The sequence below is a fragment of the Geotrypetes seraphini genome, chromosome 4, assembly GCF_902459505.1.
Source record: "Geotrypetes seraphini chromosome 4, aGeoSer1.1, whole genome shotgun sequence".
Classification (NCBI taxonomy): Eukaryota; Metazoa; Chordata; class Amphibia; order Gymnophiona; family Dermophiidae; genus Geotrypetes; species Geotrypetes seraphini.
The window spans coordinates 121,842,752-121,868,959 of record NC_047087.1 but is presented as its reverse complement, the minus strand read 5'-3'; the positions used below and the strand labels follow the sequence as shown (position 1 = coordinate 121,868,959).

Here is a 26,208-nt window from a genome sequence, read left to right as displayed (position 1 = left end):
AAACAGCATACAATTCCTTATGGATGAGTTAAGCAACTCAACCCATGAGTTGCTCGCAGAAGACCTAATCATTTTCTTCTCTCTGCCCCCTTGTCTCTCTGGGCAATGACCTTTCTCCTCAGTCTAATGCAAGCGAGTTGAGAATGTCTCTTCATTTGCTCTGCACTAGATTTTTTGGAATTTAATCCGATATTTTTTCCGAGGCTTCCCTGTGCTAAGAGGTTCCTAGTAGTCAAAGGACAGCTCTGCCTGGGAGAAGGGCCAGATGTTTGAGTCTGTAGCCAGGAGAACCACACTTCTAAAAAAGAGCTCCTGCCAGGCTATCCTACTCTCTTAACACTTGATGCCTGGGAATAGGTTCCCTGAGAGTGGTGCTCACCCCTGTTGTGTTGGGTGCTTTAGTGCAGACTGATTTGACCCCTTGACTGGCCGATAGGCTTGGTGAAGGTCGGATTCCCCTCCCCAATCCCCCCCAAAAAAATAGTTGTGTGAGAGGTTGAAGGTTTTTGGAAACTGAATAAAAGGCAGCCCGAAGAGACAAATAGCTTGAGCTCCCCTTGCTTGGCTGAGGCAGATATCCCTTCTCCATTTCCAGCTGCAGTGAGAAGCTGATGCATGCACAGCACATGGCAGATCTGCTGAGTACAGTTCATTAATGTCTAAGGGAAAATCGAGGTGGGTCTGAATTCAGCAAATCCTAAAGGTTTCTGAGGGTGAACCAAGGGTCCTCCATCTCTAAAATGCTATTTTCAGTAATTTTGGACTTTTGGTTTTGCTCCCACGGGCCTTTTTTGGCACCAAAACACTGCTACAGTGGCTATCTTGGATTTCCTGATTTTATTTCAAAAGCCACCTCTTGCCTCAGCCTCGATTTTGATAAAAATATATTATTATGGACTGCTTAGGTGGTTTTAAACACCATATTATGCCAGATTTGCACTGGATAGTCATGAGGAGCTTCCTTGTACTGTGTGCCATAGGGCATATGGTGGGGGGAGGCGGGAGCCATGGAATTAGCCCCCTCTGGTCACTTCACCAGTCAGGAGATGCTGAAAATGAGACAGGTTTCTTTGGGAGAATTGCTGCTTGAGAACTGTTAACTTCTCTAATTGTTCCTTTGTACTTGCCCTCGGGAGAACTTTGGAGGGAAGCTCCTGTTGCACTGCTGGCCCATATGATCTTAGCCACAGCCCCTGAGTGATGTCACTCGGAAGAGGGAGGTGAAAAAGGCCAAGACAGTGGGGCTTCCCTTTGGGAGGACCTAGGGGGACTATGGTGAGAGAACTTATTGCTTGATGAATGTGGTTTTATTTTGGTTTTTCTTCTCTTGGAGCAATAATAATAATTTATTCTTGTATACTGCCATACCGGGAAAGTTCAAGGTGGTTCACAAAAAGTAGAGCTAAAACATACAATGAAATAAAAGTACAAAGAGATAAAATACATCAGGATAAAATAAGAAAAAGAACTTATTAAGTTAAAACAAGATGCATTAAGATACCAACCTATTGAATAGTTGTGTCTTTAACAGTTTTCTGAAATCAAAATAGGAAAAGCCTCTAACAAAAATTTTTCCAAGCCATATATTCAATTTAGCAGCCTGAAATGAGAGTTCTCTTGAAGAACTTCTTGTAACGACAAGATTTTATAGGGGGATATGTAAACAGGTGCACTCTGTGTGTAGAGAAAGAGTTAAGATGGCAGACGTCAAGCAGCTGCGGTCCGATCGTCTAATTTTTTCTTCTAAAATTTCTACCTTGCAACACTGCTTTGAGACGCTGTTTGTGTTTTTTCTTGAAGCATGCCCCACACTAAAAGAAAAGGAGTAGTGAAAGAGCTGCAATCTTTGCCTCTCACCTCCTCATCGGTACAGACGACACTGCAGCGCATTTTTTGAATTGCGGACAACAGCCGACCTTCAGTCATCCCAACGATGGCAGACATCCGCGCAGACTCAGAGTAAGGGAGCACCCGAGTCTTTGTGGTTTCAGACATCATTGCCGCAGATGGGCGGGCAGAGTAGTGATTCCTTCTCCGGAGAGGAGGGGGGGAGTGACGCCGGAGAAGGTAATGGATGAAACTACACTCCAGGCTGGAGCGCAGGGATGGAAGAACGCTGAGGGTTTGGAATCCTTAGCTAAAATACCCTGCCATAACTCTGGAAACTATTGGAGGCCTTAAGGAGAATAGATGAAAAGGTGGATAAAAAACCTCTTCTGATATGCAGGTACTGGTTAATAAAGTGGACTCTTTTTTTCTTTAAACGTTGAAAAGGTAAAACAGGAGTATTTTGATAAAATTGAATCTGAGACTGTCTCTTTGAAAAACTCTATTGCTACAATTTAGAGAACAATCGTTAGCCGTCGAGGAAGATTGAGATGATTGAAAATCATAATCGTCACCTGAATTTGAGAGTATTGAATTTTCCAAAAATTCCTACTATGCCGCTGATTGAGATCTTTAAAAAATTTCTTATAGAAAATTTGAAGTTTCCGGCTGACTAGATACCAACAATAAACAAATTGTTCTATTTGCCTGCCGCAAGGAAAAACTTTGAGACAAATGAATTGCCTGCAATTGGATTACCTGTATCAGATAGTTTACCTGTTGACACTTGATTTACAGAACTTAACAGCAGTTTTGGAAAGCTCGTATTCTGATATTAAAGAGAGAGCTACACTGATTGTTAATTTTATATTTGATCAAGATCTTAATTCTATAATGAGATTATTTTTCAAAAGCTGTGTTTCACAATTTTGTGGTAAAAATATTTGGCTATATCAGATCTTTCAATTGATAAATTATGGTTGTTGAAACTTTTCTTTAAAAACAGGCAGAAAGAATTTATGGATCTTAAAGTACAAATGTTATCTGATCTCACACAGAAGACGCAGAAGCGTCACCGTGAATTTCTTTTGATGAAACCTGGGGTTACATCACTGGGTGTTACTTTTTACCTACGGCATCCTTGCAAGTGTATTGTGTGTTACCGTGCTTGTCTTTTTCGAACCAAGTCAGTTGGCAACTTTCTTGACATTATCCCGCCTGGAGATAGAGAAAAAATCATATATGTAACTACGCACTCAGCTCTACAGCCTGTATTATGCTATAATATATATATATTTTTTCTTATCTTGGATCTTAGAGGACTTGAGCATAATTAGCTAAAGTTTAAGTTTTCTTGTTAACGATTGTTAAAGTTTTACTTTAAGCAGGAAATATGTAATTGGCTAATATTTGATTTCTGTACAAGTTATACTTGGTAATTAATTTGAAGATCAATAAATTTTTTTAAAAAAAATTTGGCTTTATCATGTTGTAGCAAAATTAACCCAAGAAAGGCGCAGGTTATTTCTTGCATTGAGAGATGAAACAAAGAAATTGGGTACTACCTTTGTTAACCTATCCCTGCAAGTGTATTATTAAATATAAGGGTTTGAAATATATTTTTTATGCGCCCGATCGCCTAAGATCCTTTTTGGGCCTCAAGGGGTTTATCAGAGATGGAGTGTCTGACTCAAATAATTAGTAACTGAGGGGTTTGACGTATTAAGCTTTTTCCTAAATAGGTTCCTGTAACTTATCTCTCGGTAATTTTGATTCCTCCTTTGTTTTTGTTTGGTCTAGAAAAGAGCTATTTCCATAAGATTGTTAATACTACTTAGTTTGTACTTAGATTTATTTTCATGTTGGATTATGGCTCTGTATTTCTTTAAACAAGTTGTTATATTTGTGAAAAAGATATGATTAATAAGTTATGATTAATAAAAATAAAATGAAAAAAAGGAGATGCTGCAAGCTAGAGATCCAGGACATAAAGCCTTGTTGGAACCTCTTAAATGCGACTCGGCATCGCCAGTGAAGCACATTTGCACAGACACCCCTGACCCTGAGAGAAGACGTGTGGCAAATGGGCAGAGAACCTCGGAGCAGGTCTTTGACCCTGATTTTGATATATGAAGCTTACCAGAAGCATAAAGGGTTATTTGTGGATCAGACGGTTAGTTAGCTCTCAGAGGAATTTACCTCTACAGAGCAAGGTGTCACTGCAACCAGTAGAGATGTAGGAACCAGAGGCCCAGTCGGATAAGAGTTGGGGCGAGCTGTCAGATGCAATTCAGCTGCTCTCCCACCATGCGTCCTCCCTGAAGGATTCTAGTTCTCAATGTGGGGTGGGCAACCAGGGACCAGTGACAGCCCTAGTTCAGGGAGAGGACCTAATGCTGCGTAGGCTATTTAAATTAACAGATTTAACTGAAGTTTTTATAGTTTCTCTGGGGGAATTGTATTAGAGTCCCCACAGATTTCTACTTCACAGCTCTTGCTGTTAAGCAGTGCCAAGTCACAGTCCATGTGCTTCTCTTTACACCCAGAGATTATCAGGATGATAACGGAGCATTGGGAGATGCCTGAAGATCCTCTGATGGAGAGCCAGGGCAATGTTGAAATTGTATTTATGACTTCTGATTTCCAGCATTTACGCCACCTAAAGTGGATTTTCCAGTGGCTCAGGTTACTAAAAGAACTTCCCTGCCTAGTAAAGGTAGAGTAGTCCTGAAGGATTTGCAGGATCGCAGCTTGGACTTAGGGTTAGATGCACTAAAGTCTGCGATCGTGCATGTTTTCACAGCTTTAGCATAGTGAATGAAATGCCTTCATTTACTATGTTACTATATTTGGCTGATCAGAGTACCGTCTGAGATGGAATGTCACCAGACAGTGTCTCAGGCAGTTCAGTTCTTACAGGAGCTGGGGTGGATTATAAATTTCAGAAAAAGCCACTTGGAACCCACTTGGGGTAGATTCTCAAAACTAAAATCTGCCTTTAACGTGCTCGCTAAATCAGTTACAGATGATTTAGAGTGCCTGTATTTCAGCGGCAGATAATTATCGACAAGGCTTAGCAAGATCTTTTTCAAGTTTTCCGATACTGCCAAGCAAATGTAGTACAACAAGGTCATTGATATTAAAATGATCGCTCTGAGTGATTCTCTATAATCGCTGAGTGATTCTCCAACCTCATTGTGCCACATTTGCAGCCAAAATTTACCGACAGGTCTGAGCTGTAATTGTCTTACTTTCCTTTCGAGCGACAGGAAAATAAGGTTTGACAGCTCAGACTCCCCACGAATTAAAATAATTAAAAAAAAAAAAAACAACCCACAAAAACCCATGCAATGCAAATTAAAATAATTTTTTAAAAACCAACAACAAAAGATTAAAGATCGACAGGAGATGCCCACTCCTTCCCGCCAAGCAACTAACCCCTTGGCAGCAGGAGAGTTGCCTACTCTCTCCCATCACCATATGACCCCCACCCTCTCACCCTTACCTTACTTAGATAGCTGGCTGGAGAGATGCCTACTTCCTCCAGCCAGGAGACCTGCCTCTTCAAAATAGTGGGCCTTTCCCTCCCTGGAGGCTCTGATTGGCCCAGGTTGTTTAAGGCTCCTCTCCGGATGCACCAGGAAGGAGCCTAAGACTCTGATTGGCCCCATAGGAGGGGCCTTAAACAACCTGGGCCAATCAGAGCCTTAGGCCCCTCCCTGGTGCATCCCAGGATGCACTGTGGAGGAGAAGGCCCGCTATTTTGAAGAGGCGGGACTGCTGGTTGGAAGGAGTAGGCATCCCTCCGGCCAGCCATGTTTATTAGTTTCCAAGTTTTATTAAAATTTTGTTATACCGCTAATTAAAACTTCTAAGTGGGGAGAGGGCCATGGTCGTCTGAGGCACGGGGGGAGGGTTGCATGGCAGCAGGAGAAAGTAAGCATCTCTCCCATTGCTAGGGGATGCAGTTGCTTGGCGGTGGGAGGGAGTGGGCATCTGTCCCGCTGCCAGGGGGAGGGGGTCGCTGGGGTGTCTGTTGCTTAGCGACTGGAGAGAGTGGTCCTCTCTCCTGCTGCTGGAGGTTGCAGTTGCTTGGTGACGGGAGGGAGTGGGTATCTCTCCCGCTGTAAGTTGGAGGGTTGCTTGACTTTGGCGGCTCGATTTGTTGTTGTTGGGGTGTGTTTGTTTTTTTGCATTATTCTGTGTATGTGCTCATCACTATTACCAGCCATGGGCACATGCAAATTTAGCAAATCCTCACTACTCTCCGCCAACCTCATTTGCATGAGGGTTTTTTGGGGGGGAGATTGTCTCACGTTTTTTAAATTGCTATTACAACGGCTGCGACAGTGGCCCATCTGTTTTTAACGCAACTTTTTGAGAATCTAGACCTCTGTGTCTGCAGTATTTGGGGGTTCTGTTCAACAAGGAGGAGGGCCGAGTTTAGAACCATGCAAACTGAAGCTCATACGCCAGATCCTGAAGATTTTGCAGCTACTGACGCCTACGGCTTTGTATTACCTACCATGATGGTGACCACTGAGGTGATTCCGTGGGCAAGAGCCCATCTGCATCCTCTGTAGAGCACGCTGTTAACATGTTGGTCACCTCACTGTTATATAAGTTGTTATAAGAGGATATCGATGGGAAGACAACATATATGATTGCGTGGGAAACTGATTTGGGCAGGACTTTCATTTTTAAGGAATTGTAAAGTATTTCTTTACGACTGCATCACATCAGGTATGCCCCCGTCTTAGTCAAAAATGCTTTTAAAATGTTAGTTTGGTAGCATTTGACACCAGCCATTCTAGGTAGAATGTTTTGGGCAGTAAATGATTGGTGCTGGAGGGGTTGTGGTGTTTGAGGGACATTTTTTCATATGTGGTGGGGCTGACCTTCTTTGCAAGGATTTGGGCTCAGGTGTTTGCATATGTGCATGCAGAAATAGCTCTTTTGAGTGAAAAGGTAGAGGGGTTAGATCAGTGGTCTCAAACTCAAACCCTTTGCGGGGCCACATTTTGGATTTGTAGGTACTCAGAGGGCCGCAGAAAATAGTTAATGTCTTATTAAAGAAATGACAATTTTGCATGAGGTTAAACTCTTTATAGTTTATAAAACTTTCCTTTAACAGTTTTACCTTATGCAAAATTGTCATTTCTTTAATAAGACATTAACTATTTTTTCTGCGGCCCTCCAAGTACTCTATTTTTTCTGCAGCACTCACATTTAAAGTTTAATATCTTTTCTTTCTCAAAACTGGCACATTTCTATTAATAAATTGAAAATAAAATCATTTTCCTACCTTTGTTTGGTAATTTCATCAGTCTCTGGTTGCACTTTATTCTTCTCACTGTGCATCCAATATTTCTTCTCTTCTTTCAGCCTTCTATATGCTTCCTCTCCTCCAGACCTCATTCCCTCCCCCAACTTTTTCTTTCTTTTTCTATGTCTGTCTTTCTCTGATTCCTTGTCCCATTTTTTGCTTTGTTTCTGGTTCCTTGTCTCCCACCCTTCTTTCTTTTTTCCTTCTGGCTCCCTGCCCCCCCCCCCCCTTCTTTCTTTCTTCCTTCCTGCCCTCCCCAATGCCACCGCCGCCGGGGAATAGGCGGCTGCTGCTGCTGCTACCATCGGGAACAGGCCGAGATCTCCACGGGGCCGACCAACTCTTGCCGCCCGTCGTCAATTCTAACGTCGGAAAGGACGTTCCGAGCAGCCAGGCAGCGATTGGCTAGCCAGAACGTCCTCTTGACGTCAGAATTGAGGTCGGGCGGTGAGAGAAGCAGGGAGATCAAAGAGCATGGTGCCGGCCTGTTCCCCGATGGCAGTGGTGAGAAGGGAAGGGAAGCAGTTGGGCACCCCTGCTCTAGACAAGCCGCGAGCCGCACTCTAGGAAGAACAGTAGAGAGTGACCAGCTGTGCGGACCGCCCCCCCCTTGGTATGCCACTGGAGCAGCAGCGTGTCTGGCCCGCTCATTCCATTCAAAGCCGCGGGTGGCGGCTCCTTGCGAGATCCGCGCCTGCGTCTGAAGCCTCTCTGATGTTGTGATGTCAGAGAGGCTTCCGATGCAGGAGTGAATAGCGCAAGGAGCCGCCAACCCGCGGCTTTGAACGGAACGAACCGGCCAGACCCGCTGCTGCTCCAAAAGGAAGGGAATGATCCAGTCCAGACCGCGGGCCACAAATAAAACTTAGAGAGCCACATGTGGCCTGCGGGCCGCGTGTTTGAGACCGCTGGGTTAGATGATGCGCAAGACAGGCTTTTGCTTCTTGCTTTTACAGCATCAGAGAGGGTCTTGCTTTTACAGCATTAGAGAGGGTCTACACTTCCGACTGAACTCATGCAAGAGCGCTTGGGTTGGGTGTTTGCACAATTTAGACTTTCAGCTTTTTTGACCCGTAAATGGCATCTATTTTGGGGCAGTTACCTTGAGGTTGAAGGAAACTTGGGTAGTATTCCTGTATCATATTGTGTGAGATGCTAATCTGCAGCACATTACTTACTCTTCATAGTATTTCTCCCTATATTTTTGAAGATTATCTTGATGCCCTAGGACGGGGCTGCCCAATTCCAGTCATCAAGATCTACTGGCAGGCCAGGTTTTCAGGATATGCACAATGAAAATGAATATGAAAGATTTGTATACCAAAAAGGCAGTGCAGGGAAATCTCTCTCATGCATATTCATTGTGGATATCCTGAAAACCTGGCCTGCCAGTAGATCTTGAAGACTGGAGTTGGGCAGCCCTGCCCTAGGCAGTTGGGCAGTGTTACCTGTCAGTCTATGTAATGTTCTACATTGTTAGAGGTTTGGGGGGTGGGAGATGGAGGGGGTTTTGAGGGCTTAGCAATGTTTTTGCAGTTTTCTTTTGTATTATGATGCTGTAGACATTATAATGTCTTACCTGATGGATATAATACCCCAAAATATTTTGTACACTGTAAAATAAAAAGTTTTTTTTTTTTAATTTGTTTGCCATGATTTACCTTTAGTAAAGCCATGTTGCATCGGATCTTGTAACCCATTGGATTCTAGGAAATTTACTCTCCTTTCCTTCAACAACCAAAGTTTCCTGCTTCATCTTTGCAACCACTTTGTGAAGAGAGACAACATCCACTCTTCTCCAATCCTAAAGAACATCACCTGTGTCCAAGGAGTTATTGAACAAATCTTTGAGAGGATCTACCAGAACCTCTCTGAGCTCCCTCAAAATCCTGGGATGGATGTCATCCAGTCCCATGGCTTTGTCCACGTTCACTTTTCAAGTTGTTCATAATCATTTTCTTGTGTAAATGGTGCAGTTTCCACACCATTCTCGCATGTAATTTTGCCAGCCAATCGTGGTCCTCCAGGATTTTCTTCTGTGAACACAAAGCAGAAGTATTTGTTTAGCAAGTTAGCTTTTTCCTCATCAGTCTCCATATAGCAGTTTGTAACTTCTTTCAGCTTCATAATTCCATTTATTGCCTTCCTCCTTTTACTAATATATCTGAAAAAATTTGTCACCCTTTTTTACATTTCTAGTCATTTGCTCTTCCCTTGTGCTTTCGCCAGACATCTCTCTTGGCTTCCTTCATTTTCATCTGTTATTTCTTTCTGTGCTCCTCTTCTTCATGGTTTTTTTTGTATTTCACAAATGCCAACTCTTTTGCCTTTATTTTCTCCACTTCTTTGGAAAATCATATTGGTTTCATTTTTCTCTTGCTTTTGTTTATTTTCCTCACATTAAGGTCGGTGGCCAATTTTATTGCTCCTTTCAGCTTGGACCATTGTTTTCCACTTCTCTTATATCCTCCCATCCTATCGGCTCTTTCTTCCGATACTCCCTCATTTTGTTAAAGTCCGCACATTTGAAATCCAAGACTTTGAGTTTTATGTAGCTACCCTCCACTTTAGCTGTTATAATCAAACCATACTATTTGATGATCAACATCGCACAGGTGGGCTCCAACTTGGTCAGTATAGATGCACTTTCTTCATTTGTGAGCACCAGATCCAGCATCGCTTCTTCCCTCATGGGTTGTCGCCATTTGCCTGAGGAAAGCATTTTGAAAGACATCCATGATCTCTCTGCTTCTTTCCAATTCTGCAGGTGGAACTTTCCAGTCCACATCCAACAGGTTGAAATCACCCAGCAGTAGCACCTCCCTTTCTTTCCCAACTTCTGGATATCTGCAACCAGATCTTTATCAAGTTGTTCCGAATGTGTCAACGGTCTGTAGACAATTCCTATGTAGATAAAAGTTCCATCTTCTTTTTTCAGAACTATCCATATCGCTTCCCCAGGCCCCTTGCATTTCAGTTGCTTGGATATTCTTCACATAGAGATCTACTCCTCTACCTTTTTTAGCCATCCCTTTCTTTCCTAAAAAGATTATAGCCTGGTGTGTTAGTATCCCATCCATGGGACTCACTGAACCATGTCTCTATGATAGCAACAATTTCTAAGTCTGCCTCTAACATCAGGGCCAGCAGATCATGAACTTTGTTGATTAGACTGCGAGCGTTTGTGGTCATTGCTTTCCAGCTACCTTTCAGTGGCACACTTATTTTTTGCATAGTCTCACTTCCTACTGCATTACTAAGAAGTGAATTGATAAGATTTTTGTTTACATTGTTCTTTACTACTGTCTCAATACAAGGATATTAACAGAGTCCAGTGAAGAATTCACCCATATAGGATGAGTTCTTAATGAGGTCCGAAAGGGGTATCAGACAGCCCTACAAACAGTAATGTTTGAAGGGAATAAACTCTTCATTTGCCCCACGGTACCTCCTCCTCCGTATTAATTCTGCTTCTTTTTTCCTTTTTTCCTTTTTCTCAATAGTTACTATCACTATTAGTCATTTCTAGTAAAAAAGGGCCCTAACCTAACCTAAACTAAACTAATCTATACCTATCTATTCTAAACTAACATATGTCTAATACTGAACTAATAACAAACTAACAAACATCTGCATAATAAATAACTAATAAATAATAGTGCTAGTAGCTATAATTCACTTTTGAAGTAAAATCTCAGTTAAGGATTTCTTTTGACCTTTGTAGGCCAGAAGTAGATCACAATTGCACAATATTTTTTTGTAACAAGTATTAAATGTGTTTTTATAAATACTGTAAGCTTAATAAATATATCAGAAAAAACTACACATCTGAGCGCATATCTGAACATACACATCTGTATGATCCCATCCTCCTCAGCTTGCCTATAGCTGCATCATGCATGTTAAAAATGTACGATATGTTATGTGCACCTTCCTTCCTTCCCATCCATCCTCCTCAGCCTGTTCTTACACATCCACAGCTGCATGTTGATGATGATGTATATGTTATGATGATAAATAAGTGCATATGAGCACATCATTAACATGCAGCTATGGATGAATATAAAAAAGAAACAATATTCTGTACAATTGTCAATTTATAAATCAGCGTCTTCTCCCCACTCTCTCTTCCCCATTTCCCTTCAGCGTCCTCAGCCCACTCTCTCTCCACTTTCCTTCAGCGCACGCATATAAAAACAAGCAAGTAATTTATATCATTTTCATTCTATTCATTCATAGAAATTAAAGTCTAAATAATGCCAGTCACATAACAAAACATGATTTTACATAAATAATTCCCTGCACAGTCAAGCCTGCAAGGATTACTTACTAGATGTCTTTCAGCAGCTCCCCTCCCTCCCCCTTACCTTTGTGGCCAAGTCAAAATGATCTACCAACAATAAAATTTTAAAAACACAAAGCACGCTGTACGCAGAGAAAATGTTAATTATCATTTATATTCCGCGGGTTTTCAAAGAGGTCAAGGCAGATGACTTTATGCAATATCGCCTCAGTAACAACTATACAAAAATAGACAAATATTCCCCCTCCCTTTTTACTAAAACGCGATAGCGGTTTTTAGCGCAGGGAGCTACGCAGAATGTCTCACGCTGCTCTCAACGCTCATAGGCTCCCTGCGCTAAAAAACGCTATTGCGGTTTAGTAAAAGGGGGCCATAGTGCAAAATATAGACAGCATATATAAATTCTCAAAGCAGACACATTTTGATCACTAAATTGAAAATAAAATCATTTTTCCTACCTTTGGTAATTTCATCAGTCTCTGGTTGCACTTTATTCTTCTGACTGTGCATCCAATATTTCTTCCCTTTCAGCCTCCTGTATGCTTCCTCTCCTCCAGACCTCATTCCCTCCCCAAACTTTTTCTGTTTCACCCTGCCCCTTCTTTCTTTTTCTCTCTCTCCATACCCCCTTTCTTTCTGTATGTCTGTTTTTCTCTCTCTCTCACCCTGCCCCCTTCTTTCTTTCTCTCTCCACACCCTCTTTTGTTCTGTATGTCTGTCTTTCTCTCTCTCTCCATGCCCCATTTTTCTTTGTTTCACCCTGCCCCCTTTCTTTCTTTCTGGCTTCCTGTCCCCCCCTTTCTTTCCTTCTCCCTGCCCTCCCCTATGCCACCACCATTGGGAAAATGCTGCCACCGCCACTGGGGAATAGGCTGCCACTGCTGCCATCGGGAACAGGCCGGCACTGAGTTCGCCCTGATTCTCTTCCCCGCGGGGCCGACCAACTCTTGCCACCCGACGTCAATTCTAACGTCGGAGAGGACTTTCTAGGCCAGCCAGGCAGCGATTGGCTGGCCCAGAACGTCCTCTCCGACGTCAGAATTGACGCAAGAGTTGTTCGGCCCCACAGGGAAAAGCAGGGAGAACTTGGCGCCAGCCTGTTCCCGATGGCGGCGGTGGAACTCAAATGGCTAAAGAGCCGCAGTTTGCCGGCCTAGGGAGAACACTGGAGGGTGGCCAGCTGTGCACCCCCTTGGGACGTAAACCTGGGGCGGGGTGGACCACCCCCCCCCCACCCTCCCCCACCTTGGTATGCCACTATCTGTACCTCACTCCCTCCCTATGACCAAAAATTATTCTTTCTTCTATTCCCCGTGTACACAACCATCTCTTTCCCTCCCTTCCTCTCTCCCAAGTCCATGCCTTCTGTGTCCAAAAACCCATTTCCTCCCCCACCTCAGCATCTCTTTCCCTCCCTTCCTCTCTCCCAAGTCCATGCCTTCTGTGTCCAAAAACCCATTCCCTCCCCCACCTCAGCATCTCTTTCCCTCCCTTCCTCTCTCCCAAGTCCATGCCTTCTGTGTCCAAAAACCCATTCCCTCCCCCACCTCAGCATCTCTTTCCCTCCCTTCCTCTCTCCCAAGTCCATGCCTTCTGTGTCCAAAAACCCATTCCCTCCCCCACCTCAGCATCTCTTTCCCTCCCTTCCTCTCTCCCAAGTCTATGCCTTCTGTGTCCAAAAACCCATTCCCTCCCCCACCTCAGCATCTCTTTCCCTCTCTTCCTCTCTCCCAAGTCTATGCCTTCTGTGTCCAAAAACGCACTCCCTCCCCCCTTTTGTGTTCCGCGTTTGCCTCCCAGCTTATCTTTGCAACTTTCTCAGCAAAACGGAGCTCGAGCTGAGAGGCTTGTTTCCTGTTTCCTGCCTGCCCTGCCATGCAGAAATAGCCGACCGGAAGTATTCTCCGACGTCAGAGCTGACGTCGGAGGGCAGGCTTTGCTTAAGCCCTCCCACCGACGTCAGCGCTGACATCGGGGAACACTTGCGATCGGCTATATGTGAGCGGCAGGGCAGGTAGGACCAGAAGACGAGCCTCGCAGCTCGAGATGTATTGAACTCTGCGGGTCCCCCATCCAGCTCTCTCCTGTGCACCTGGGGCGGACCGCCCGCCCCCGCACCCCTTCCCCCATAGGTACGCCACTGGGACCAGCGGTTGAAGAACTGTGGCCTAGGACCCTGGGGGAGCCCGGGCCCCCTGTCAGCTCCGGGCCCCTGAATGCAGGACTGGTAGTATTGCCCTAATGGCGGCCCTGCTTCTTGAGCTATCTTCGCTGGTTCTAGTTCCACCTCGGTTCTTTTTTCTGGAGCATCATAATGCATTAACGGAACAAACAAATTCTCTAGGGGTAACAATTGTGAGGGTGTGTTTTTGTGTCACATCTTAGTCTACCTGAGCTAACTGTGACCTGTCTATTGGGTTGTTTTAATATTTGAGGCAATGATGGTAAATCGGTATGATTCTGTGGAGTGATGGAAGCTGCTTTAATTGTATCCAATTCCTGTTTAAGTTTACTTAGCTCCTGTTTAATACTAGCAAGCTGAAGACAGATGGGGCAAGCCTTAAGCATCCAAATGGTATGCCTTGGAGTTAAAGCACTAAAATGATTACACTGAATAAAAGTCATCTCGATTGGTTGGAATGAGTATTGACTGAGGAGTATTCTTGCTTATTGGATGGTCTATATATGCGTAACAATCCCTGGGGTGGGTGGGATATGGGGAGGGATTATAAGTTTTAATGAGTCAGCCAAGTTCCCCACCAAGCAGCATTGGAGGAGGGGTAGCCCTCACAACACAATCAAATTCTGCTGGAATATAATTTTTCCCCTTTACAGCCAATTATCCTTAATAAATGTAAATACAGCAAGTTTCTGCACAATAAACCAGTTGCAAGACTAAATCTGATATCTATCTAGGACTGGCAATGGAAAATAAACCTTACAGAGCCAGGGCAGGATTAATTTGTCGAGGGCCCCTAGGCACACAAGTACACTGGGCCCCCTGCACCACCATGCGCCCAGGCGGAAACAGGAAGCTGCGTCAGAGGGAAGCTTTGGGCAAGCAGCACTGCTTGCACAATTACAGTTCCTGTTGCCTTTCTTACCCACGTTGCTTGCTTGTCTTACTTTCCGTCGATGGGGGGGGGGCATGTTGCCAATTAGGGTGGGGCCCGCATTGCCGATTAGGGGGGGGGGGGACCGCGTTGCCAATTGATGCTGGAGGGGCTCATCGCCATATGGAAAAAACAATGTTGATGCCCTCCTTCATCGGGCCCCCCTGACCATTTCGGGCCCTAGGCACATGCCCACTTGGCCTATTGGTTAATCCTGCCCTGTACAGAGCTAGTCTGCAGTTCTAGAAACCAAACTTGGAAAGCTTAGAAAAATTTTCAACATGAAACACTAGTCAGTTTGAAAAGGGTATGTATCAAGAGTTAGCCAGAAAGGGAGAGAGAGCTTTTTTTTGTTTGTGTGTTTGTTTTTGAGGAGGGAGAGGTCTAAGTTTTTGAAAGCAATACAACACAATACAGATATAGAGTCAGCACAGTTTATCTAAGTAATTAAAGTTTAGAGAATAGATATCAGGCAGCAAAACCTATAACCAGATAGTTTAAAATTAAGAATAAGATCAAAGAGTTGTGGCTCAGGTTTTTCAAGGAGAGCACATGGATGGAATACTGCAGGTAGGCCCACCTCCTGCTGAGAGGGTGTCTCAATGAGTCAGCCAAGTTCCCCACCATTCAGCACCGAAGGAGGGGCAGCCCTTTATAGCCAAATATTTTCAATAAATGTAAATACAGCAAGTTTGTGTCCTCGGAGAACACCCGCTACAGATAAGTAACTTTGCTTTATCTTTGTGCCATGGAAAGAAAATACCTGTATTTATAATTTTATAAATAACCTGAGAACAGAAGCCCTATTTATGAACCATAACAAGATAGTTTATTCCTTGTGCACCTAACGCAGAGTGGTTATGATTTGCATTCTTTTTATTGTTTTGCAGCTGATGAGATAAAAAGGCTTCGGAAACAGCTTTATGAAATCCAGAAGGAAAATGGTCGTTACATAGAACTATTGAAAGCTAATGATATCTGCCTGTATGATGATCCCACAATTCACTGGCGAGGTAATCTTAAAAATGCAAAGGTCCCTGTGGTTATTCCCACTGAGAAGGTTCAAAAGAGCATCATTGTGTATTCAAATGGGAGTCAGCTTGGAGTGAATGGCCAGAATGCCTCTGTACAAGGCATCACTTTTAACATGGGTCACAATTTACAGAAGCAAACGGCAAATGTTGTACCAGTACAGAGAACGTGCAACTTGGTGACACCAGTGACTATTTCTGCTGTCTACACCACAGAAAGCAAGTCTTTAAACCAGACCACTGTCTCTGTTTCAAGCACAAGCCAAGAAGGTCCACTGTGTCTTCCTCTAACTATTCCAGCTCAGAACATCCTGGAGGTTTCTACTTTGGAGAATAAACGGAGCTCAATTGCTACTGCCAGTGCAGTCTCTCAAGGTATTTCGCAGGCTGAGACAGCACATTGGCAGCAGTGTTCCTCTAGCATCTCGCAGCAGGAGCAACATATGTCTGAAAGTGATAGCAGGCAGCAAAACAGCAAGTTATCGAAAGCGACTGTTTTCATTAACACCAGTACTTCTACTTCCAGTTCAGTATTGACTTCTGAAGTGCCACATAAAGGCTTACCTAGTTCAGATTTGCAGGTTTCAGGAAAAGATTTTCAAGAAAGCTTGTTGGGGTCAGAAACAGACGCTGCATTTGTGCAACCTATAGAAGTTGGTATTGCAGACAATTTTTCTTCAGTAAATGCTAAGACAAGCACTGACTTAAGCAATGCTAGAGCAGTGGTTTCTTCACCTGTAGCAAGTCGGACCCTGTCAACAGTAGGCACAGTTTCTGCAGGCTGTTTAGATACTTGGTCATTTTCTACTTCTTTGCCTGCTTCTTGTGTTAATTCTGACTTGAAAAATGTAGGGAGTCTTAAAAGGATCCCTTCAACTGGAAATACACAAACCACGTGGACTACTTTACAACTTGCTGGGAACACTGTTCAACCACTGAACCATACACCTTCCAGTATTATACCTACCCTTTTAAATGAGCCAGTAAATAACACTAGTTCCATATCTGCCCATAATAAGCAATCCTTTCATAGTGTTGGCTTAAATAATTCCCTGCTTGCATGTGGGCAGCCAGTTGAGCAGGTAGCTGGTGCTTTCATTTCCTGTCCATCTTTATCTATGCAGTCATTAATAGCACAGCCACAACTGCAAACCCAGTCCAGAACTAACATCCTTCCAATAAATTCAGCCATGCAAGTTATCCAGATGACTCAGCCAGTTGGACCAACTATTGGCCCTACTCCAACTAATCAAAATGTTATAATTCTCCAATCTCCTAATACTGCTCCATGCCCGCCAGTGATCAGAGCTGAAGTCCCAAACCAGACTGTAGGGCAACAGATTGTAATTATTCAAGCTGCAAATCCAAATCCTCTGCCTCTCTTCTCAGCTCAGACTCCTAGTTCTGTCCGAATGCCTCTTCATGCTGTCAGTCCTGTAGTTTGCCCTAATAATAATGTTTTACAAAATGCCTCTGCATCACAGGCTTTTGGGGGGAAGCATCTGGTTCATATATTACCGAGGCCTTCATCTTCATCGGGTTCAAGCTCAACACAATCTCTTTCAGTTTCAGTGCCTATTCAACAACAGCAACCACCAACGATTTCTCTAAATGGGCAGCTGTTTGCCTTGCAACCTGTAATGTCCTCATCTGGAGCCTCAAACCAAACCCCTATGCAAATTATTCAGCCTACCACCAGTGAAGATCCTAATACCAATGTTGCCCTGAATACTTTTGGTGCTTTAGCCAATCTCAGTCAAAGTATTTCACAAATGGCTGGTCAGAACTGCTTACAGGTGGCCATTCACCATTCCGCTAATCCATCAGCAACTAGTGGTCCAGCTGCCCCAATTAATAGTGTTTCTGTATCTACAACTGCCACATCTTCTGTAACAACTGAGAACTCAACAGCATTACACATTCTTTCTAATCCAATGAACTCTTCTTCAGCAAAATCTCATACTGGCTCACAATCATTTATCAAGCCAAAAAAGGCAAATAAAAAATCAAATGCTAAAAAACAACCTACACCCTGTAAAGAAACTGTTTCAGGAGATAAAACTGGAAATGAAGAGAAGATTGATTCTACAGATGTAGACATTTTAAAACAGCATTCAAATGGTGAAGAGAAGATTCTGCTTGAAAATACCTCTTTGTCACCAGAAACATCTGCAGTATGTCAAGCAAACAATATGGCCTCCCAAACTGGTGAGAACAGTTCTGTCAGTCCTTTCAAAGAGATTCTAAATTCTGAGAATGTAGTTTTATCCAGTCCTAGAAGTGAGTTTAACTCGACTGATGTCCCCAGCTCATCCTTCTCCAAGTCAGCAACAATAAGACAGTTTGAATCTGTCCCATTTGATCCCAAAGTTTCATCTTCACTTTTGGCAGAATGTAGCTCTCAGAATGAGTCATCACAGATCCCTGTATCATCTGAATTCAGTAAATCGTGTATTACAAACCTTATATCCATATCCTCTACTGAGCCTAGTATTGCAAACATTCAGATTTCTGTGGCATCAGAAAACCAGAATAGCACCCAAAAAGCCTGCATTGCAGAAGCCATGAGTACTTCTCAGCCAAGTGTCACACAAGAGTCTTCAGCTGAAATAGAAAATGCTGCAGATTTCTTGGAGGGACAAGGTTTCAGCAGAATGTTGTCCGATATTTCAAAAGAAAAACCTTCTGCTGAAAAATGCGTATCCCTTACCTTAGAGGACAACTCATTTTCCAGTAAATCAGTAGAGACAAGTATCTTGCCTGAAAAACAGGATATTATTCTAATGAACACTGAAGGTGAAAATATAACGCCACAGCATTCTTGCATTTCTGATCAGGAAGGTCCTGGTAGTGCCTTGCTCGGCAGCAGACAAGCAGACTCACCCATGTCTACCAGTTCTGGTAGCAGTCGCAGTTTCTCTGTTGCATCTATGCTTCCAGACACAAGTAGAGATGACATGGCTAGTACATCTTCACACACGTTCACTGGCTGCACATTTTCCGATCATACTGACATAGTTGGCATGGCAGCAAGAGCAATTTTTTCTCAAGAAAACCTTGAGAGGGGTCGAGTAAGTATGCAAGTTGACATCACTGATGCTGCTTCAAGGACTGCAGAAGTTTTGTCTTTGACCACAGAACATCACCAGTGTGTTAAAGCACAGTCATGTAAGGATAACAGTGCATTACATTCAGAAGTGACACCAAGCAAGTTTAATTCTCAGGATCTGGCACAGACAACAAATGCTAGTGGCCTTATAGAGAAGCCAAATTGTTCTGTGGGCATTGAAACATCAGTGTCTTCACAATTTTCAACATCTGCAAATGTAACCAGTTTAAATATAAATAATCTTATACATCAGGGTAGCATTACACATCCTTTTGTAAGCTGTTCAAATTTATCCCAACCATCAGTGCAAATATCATCCAGTTCCTATGTAAACCATTCTTCTAGACCACCTTTGTTGGATGAATATTCCCAAGACAAGTTTCAACCTGTTAGGGCTTCTGTCATGCAGGTATCCCAAATGCCAGAATCACACTTAAAGCAAACCAATGAAAGTCGAAAGGATTCTACCAAACGTATTGTCCAAGATGATCTTCTGCTTTCTACAGCAAAGAGACAGAAGCAATGTCGAGCTTCATCTATGAGACTTGAAGGAATATCATCAATAAATCGAACGCCTGATAGCCTTGGTGAGCAAACTAAACTTTTAGTAAGTCAAATAGCCTCTAATTCATCAAGTTCAGTAGTGTCAGTGAGTAGTCAAGGGCACACTGACAGCCTTAATCCATTATTTACATCTAGTAGCACCTTTATGAACACTTCTTTGAGGCAAACTGATATTCACTGTAACTCTCAGCCTCCTATTTCAGAGCAACCACAACAAGGTCAGTCAGGTAGTCAGCATCTTCAGCAGCATGTTTCAGCACAAACCATGTCTCATATTCACAGCAGCAATCCATATTTAAAGCAGCAGCAGCAGACCAGTCAAATACGAGAATTGCATCACTTGTTTCAGCAGCAGCATGTTTCACATGCTGAGAGTTCGGTTCACTCGCAGCCCCATAGTGTCCACCAGCAGAGAGCAATACAAGAAGTACAGATGCAAAAGAAACACACTCTTATACAGGGAGCCCAGCCTGCTCAACTTTCTTTACAGCAAAAACACCATGCAGCTGACCAGTCTAAGCAAAAGGGTAGTCAGCCCCATCCTCACCATCAGCAGATCCAACAACAAATGCAGCAGCACTTTGGGGCTTCACAGCCTGATAAAAGTTGTGAAAATCCTGCAACAAACAGAAGTCATCATACTAGTCATCCAAGTCATATGAGTAGGGATATGCATCAACAGCCACAGGATGTTGGAAATAGACAACAAAGCTCAGGAATTTCTTCAGAACATATATCAGGACATAACCAGATTCAGAGAGTTATGACTTCTAGAGGTATAGAACAACAAATGGTGTCACAGCCAAGTATTGTGTCTAGGTCATCAAATGTGACATGTACTCCACATAGGCAAGAAAGAAACAGAGTTTCTAGTTATTCTGCAGAGGCTCTTATTGGAAAGACACCATCCAACTCTGAGCAGAGGATAGGGCCATCAATTCAAGGTCCTAGAGTATCAGACCAACTTGATATGAGAAGCTATATTGATGTTTCCAGGAATAAAGGATTAGTAGTTCATAATATGCAGAGTCACACATCTCTAGACCATAATATCAGCTCTGATGTTCAACGACTATCTGATTGTCAGACATTTAAAGGAAGTGGTTCTAGCCAACAGCCGCAAAGCACATTTGAAGTTCAGACTTCAGGAAACAATGAAATGGTAAATATACCTGTATCCCTCAGGAGCATGCAGTCACAGACTTTTCGAATTGGTCAAAATATTGGTCCACCCATAGACCGGCAAAAGAGATTACCTTATCCTCAAGTCCAAGGAATTCAAACAGCAAATGTTGTTCCCCCAAGAGAGAATGAAAATTCTTGCCACCAGAGCTTTATGCAGAGTTTACTTGCTCCTCATCTTGAGCAGGTCAGTGGAAACCAAAGATCAATATCTGATCACCAACGAAATACACAGTGTGGGCAGTCTGCTACTCTAGAATACAGCTGTCCTCCAACACGAGAGGGTGTTCATCTCCGGAGAGACAGCGAAGGCCAAACTAGGGAAAGCTGTGACATGGCTATGGGTACAATTAATCCCAGGAACAATTCTTTAAATATTCCTTTTTCAAGTTCTTCAGGAGAAATTCAAGGTCGAAACTCAAGCCCTCATGTTTCAGTACAAAAAACTAATCCCATGAGGATGGCTGATAGTCAAGGGGCCAAGAACCACTTAAATGCTCAAGTTTCCAGTAACATGCATGGAGTGGTCCGACCACCTCTCCCTCATCCGTCAATTCCACGTGGCAGTACTGATCAAGGACAGACATCCATCCGTCAGCCAAACTCTGCAGTTACTCAGCGTTCAAGACATCTTCTGCATGACGCTGGAAGTTCCAAAATTCGTCGATCTGGACTTCAAAGGCACGGAAATGTGTTTGACCCCAGTCTTCCTCATCTTCCTTTGGCTGCCAGTGGTAGCATGATTCTTGGGCGCCAGCAGTCTACTACAGAGAAAAGAGCCAGTATAGTCCGTTTCATGTCTGATAACCCTCAAGTGTCAAATGACAATACTACTCCGGATCAGCACACACTGTCTCAAAATTTTGGATTTCCATTCATTCCAGAGGGCAGCATAAATCCACCAATAAACACAAATCCATCATTCATTCCACCAGTTACCCAGCCTGGTGCTACTCGCACACCAGCCCTAATCCCGGTGGACCCTCAGAACACATTGCCTTCCTTCTACCCACCATATTCTCCTGCTCATCCTAGCTTGTCAAATGATATTTCTATTCCTTATTTTTCAAACCAGATGTTTACAAATCCAAGTACAGAGAAGTCCAACACTGCAGGTTTAAATAATCGGTTTGGATCCATCCTCTCTCCTCCTAGGCCAGTAGGCTTTGCTCAACCCAGTTTTCCCCTCCTCCCTGACATGCCACCAATGCACATGGCCAACCCTTCCCACTTGTCCAATTTTAATTTGACGTCTTTGTTTCCAGAAATAGTAACTCTTCCTCCAGATGGTTCAGCCATGTCACCTTTGCTTTCAGCCTCAAATGCTTCAGCATCTGACTCCTCCAAGCAATCTTCAAATCGTCCTGCCCATAATATAAGCCATATTTTAGGTCATGATTGTAGTTCTGCAGTATGAAAGTAAGTTCATTATGTATAAATTGTAACCTTTAAACATTGGAAAATCTAATTTAGCAGTGGAAAGCTACTGTTTTGGCATTAAGGAACTTTCAGTTTGTTTATTGCTAATTCTCAACCATTTCATAAATCTAAAATTTTCAGGCACCTAAGGGCTAGTTCTCGTATAAAAGGGCATTTTATTCTTATGCAGTTTGATGCAAATATACATTAATTTCCTAGCACTAGCACCTCCAGCAGTGCCTACTGGCAACTTATTTGCTAATTCTAAAGCCCTGTAAATAGTTGATCATGGGCTAGATGTACTAAACATTTTCCTCAGGCCCAAATAGGAAAACTCCTTTATCACACATGGTTTATGAGGTGCAGTGATCTGAAATAGGGATGAGGATTTTAAGATGTGAAGTGCTATGTTTATAGGATATTATAGAAATATTTTTATATAGTAGTGCCCAGCCATTGTTTACAGTGCACTACCATCTACTGGCATTGGGGATATGGTGAGTTAAACCAATTTTCAGCATTTCAGCCAATGATCATGTTGCTATCTGGTACTTTATAGCAATTAATTGGAACACTTTCAGCCTTGTTGTGATCCTGTCTCTATTGTCATATTTTGATTTTTAGCATTTTAAATCTATTTATATCAGTTGTTCTAAGGCCTGTTAAAATTTGAGTAGTAACATTTATTTAAATGGTCTTCCATTCTTTTTGAAACTGTCAACAGAGTGTTGTTCACATTTTTGTTTAGGACTGCTGTGTAAATGACCCTCAGATTTAGTTTTTGATTAAAAAAGGAAAACTCAAATACTATTCTGGTTTAAGTACTGTGAGACTGCTCCTAGAGGTTGCAGCTGCCATTTTGAAGAGGCAGCTAACATGGGCAAGAGTAAGTGGGCATCACTCCTTTCTGTACTCCTGGTAGACCACCAGGGATCAGGCAGGTAAGCCCAAAGGAATCCCTGGAGTGAGGGATTGGAAGGAGGACTTGGGGAGTGGGGTTCAATATCTGGTCAAAAATTGTTATGCAGGTTCCTGCAGATGTTCAACTGGGATTGCATAAGACCCAGCGGCTAGCCCTGGATATTCAATACCTATGCCCAGACATAGTCTAGCATTGAATAATCTGGAGCGATTTCTGCCTGCAGAGAGGAGCATTAAAAAAAAAAATGCTGACTGCCATGGACTGAATATACCATTTACCCTTAATTAGTTTGATTTCTCGTTATTTCTAGTTTCATTATTTTCTTGGTGCAGCAAAAACATAAGAGAACTTTGTAATAGAATGTTAAGTCTTCTGCTACTTGTTTCATTATTCTTTGGAACTTCTAGCATACTACTTATTAAGCATCTTTCCCGTTTAATATACAGTAAAGATGAAATGGCCTAATGGCAGAGATGTCGGAAGCTTTTTATAGCAAATTTTGGATATTCTTAAGACAGATATTGAGGGCAGTGGTAGGAAAAGAATTGTGACATCTGGTATTAGACATGAAGATGGCAACCTATGAATTTGCATATTATGTTTTGAAAGTGAAATATTAACTGATCAGACTGGGTAGGCCATTTACTATGTTAAATGGAGGAAATGGAGCAGGATCTGTGACTTGGCTATAACATTACAGTGCAATCTTTCATGCTTACAGATCTATTGTGCATGTACTTTATATCTAGGTATTTATAAATATAGATGTGTATATGTATATATGATATAATACTGCTCATACTGGACAATACATATCAGTATTAGAGGCCCAACAAACTTGAAGGGCTCTGGCCTCAGAATCGGAGCCTACGCACAGCAGTGAATCACAAACTGAGAAGATCCGCGTAGTTTATACAGCTCCTGCTCCAATCATTGGCCAGTAGTTAAATATTTTTTTGAAAAAATTTTTTAAAGCAATTTAATAAAGCTAAAACCCTTTCAACTTTAAAGGGATATCATGCATATGTAGTAGCCAGGATTTGAAAAAATGTGAGACCAAAAAGACTTATCTCAGAACTTGACTCGTCTTTATAACATGTTCAGTCACCAGTGTCTATTTGCCGACGCGGCCACGTTTCGCGGGAATTTTTAACATCCGCTGCGTCAGGGCCACCGGGACATTCAAAATCACAGGCTCACTAGAAAATCAGAAAAAGAATTAGAGCATTCACACTTCCAAAACCCACCAAAACAAATAACAGTAAACTAACACTCACATCAATTCACTCGATCACAGATTTTCAAACCGAATCAAGATGGCAGCAACAGCAGTTTTATAGCGTACTCGTGACGTCATAACGTAACACCAAGCACCCACGTCACAGTTCATTCATCAAAATATACTCTAATAAAAATGTTGCCATTCAAACGATCTATTAAGGCCCATTGGCCACAATGTATCCAGCCTATTAATCCAACGCTGTTCTCTTTGAGCCAAATATCTCCTAAAGTCCCCCCCTCTCCTACCCTGAACAACCATCTCCAAAATTAAAGCCCGTAAAGATCCAAAATCACGGTCTTTATCGATGCAATGTCTCGCTAAAGGAGCCCCAACTACCTTATTCTTTTTTTTATAATTTCAATTTTTATTTCAAGTTTTCAAGTTATACAATGCTCCTTGAATATCAATCTGCAAACACCAGAACATCAACAGCAACAACTTCAGAAAATATTCAGAAATGAAAAATGCACAAATCACACTCAATTTACTCCCCCCAACCCCCCCCCCCCCCCTTTTTACTCCCATCAATGTTCACCATCCTAAATCCAATTCCCCCCCCCCCCCCCCTGTAAAACCCTCTCATCTTCCTAAGAGCAGACCCGGCAGAAATATGTAACCGTCCCCTACAGGGTGTTCAATAAATCTCTTATTTTAACCCAGGTAAAAGCCCTGGACAGGAATTTATGACGACGAATAGCCACCGCTATCTCCATTCGTCCAATGGACAGAAATCTCGTTATCCAAGCATTCGGAGAAGGAGCCTCCTTGTTTTTCCAATGATTCGCTATAAGACACTTGGCTGCAGCTAGGCCCCAGCGCAACAATTTAGTCTGCCAGACATGTGCCTTTTCATTATAAAGCCCCAGAAGGCATGTCTGCGGTGTAACCTCCACCTGAGCCCCTAGCAAGGTAGACAAAGTAGTGACAACCGCTCTCCAAAAGGGTTCAAGAGACTCACAATCCCACCAGATGTGTAAAAAAGAACCCACATGGTTACTACAACGCCAACAAAGTGCTGACGTCCTCGGATACATTTTGTGTAAACGCTCAGGAGTATAATACCATCTAGTGAGTACCTTGTATGCGTTCTCCTGGACCAAAGCACAAGTTGATGCCCGGGTCACCTCCCCATGTATCACTTCCCATTGCTTGTTGGTAAAGGAAAACTCTAAGTCTCGCTCCCAGTGTTTCTGAAAAGAAGGTTGAATAAGGGAGTGACCCCTCCTATAATGGTACAACACTGATAAAGGCCGGGGCACCTGCCTAAGCAGTAACCACAGATTCTCAAAGGATTCCCGCTCCGCACTAAAAGTTTGTCCCCAGCCCTGGGCCTGCAGGAAATGTCGTATCTGAAAATAAGCCAGGTAGTCCCTGTCAGGCAAATCAAATTTCTTCTGGAGCGTCTCAAAGGTTAAGATCCCTGAGTTCCCCATCAAATCTCTAAAGACCCTCAGTCCCCTCTGGGCCCATCGATGAAACACCATAGTATCCCTCCCAGGCTGAAATTGGGGTTCAAATTGTATCGGAGCCAATGAAGATATCAATGCTCCATTACTCAACTGGTGTCGAGCTTGTGTCCACACCGCAACTAAATGTTTTACAAAGGGATTAGCTATAGTCGAAATCCAAGATCGGCAGGATCCCGAGATCCAAAGTCTATGCTTCAACCGCATACTATCCTCCTGTCCCTGTTCTAACTGGATTCCACTTTTATGTTCCCCCAGTTCCCAGTCCAGGATCAATTTCAATTGGGCTGACTGATAATACCATTCCAAATTCGGTAGTCCCCTTCCCCCATCGGATCTGGCCGCCCACAACAGAGATTGGGATAACCTCGGTGATTTACGTTGCCAGATAAACGTACGTAATGCTTTCCCCATCCCCCTTAAATCCCGAGCTGGGACCTGCACTGGTAATGTCTGAAATAGGAACAGCAACCTTGGAAGCACATTCATCTTCACGAGAGCTATCCTGCCCCACCATGATATCCAAAGACCATGCCATCTCTGCAAGTCTGCTCGGATCCGCCTGTAGAGGGGCTGATAATTCTTCTCATAAATCTGGGTTATATCTTTAGGAATATAAATTCCAAGATATTTGAGACCATGTTCCACCCACCTAAAAGGAAAA

The 26,208-nt window shown here is 43.0% G+C and overlaps 1 protein-coding gene across 6 annotated transcripts in view; it reads left to right on the top strand.

Annotated features, from left to right (window-relative positions):
* The window catches only part of USF3 (upstream transcription factor family member 3), a 111,572-nt gene extending 87,954 nt beyond the window's left edge, over positions 1-23,618 (top strand). For all 6 annotated transcript variants that reach the window (XM_033940155.1, XM_033940153.1, XM_033940156.1 and 3 more), the window contains one exon: positions 15,460-23,618. In XM_033940155.1, the coding sequence (XP_033796046.1) occupies positions 15,460-21,872 (6,413 nt within the window). In that variant the 3' untranslated portion in view covers positions 21,873-23,618. The remainder of the gene's footprint in view (positions 1-15,459) is intronic.
* The last annotated feature ends 2,590 nt before the right edge of the window (positions 23,619-26,208 follow it).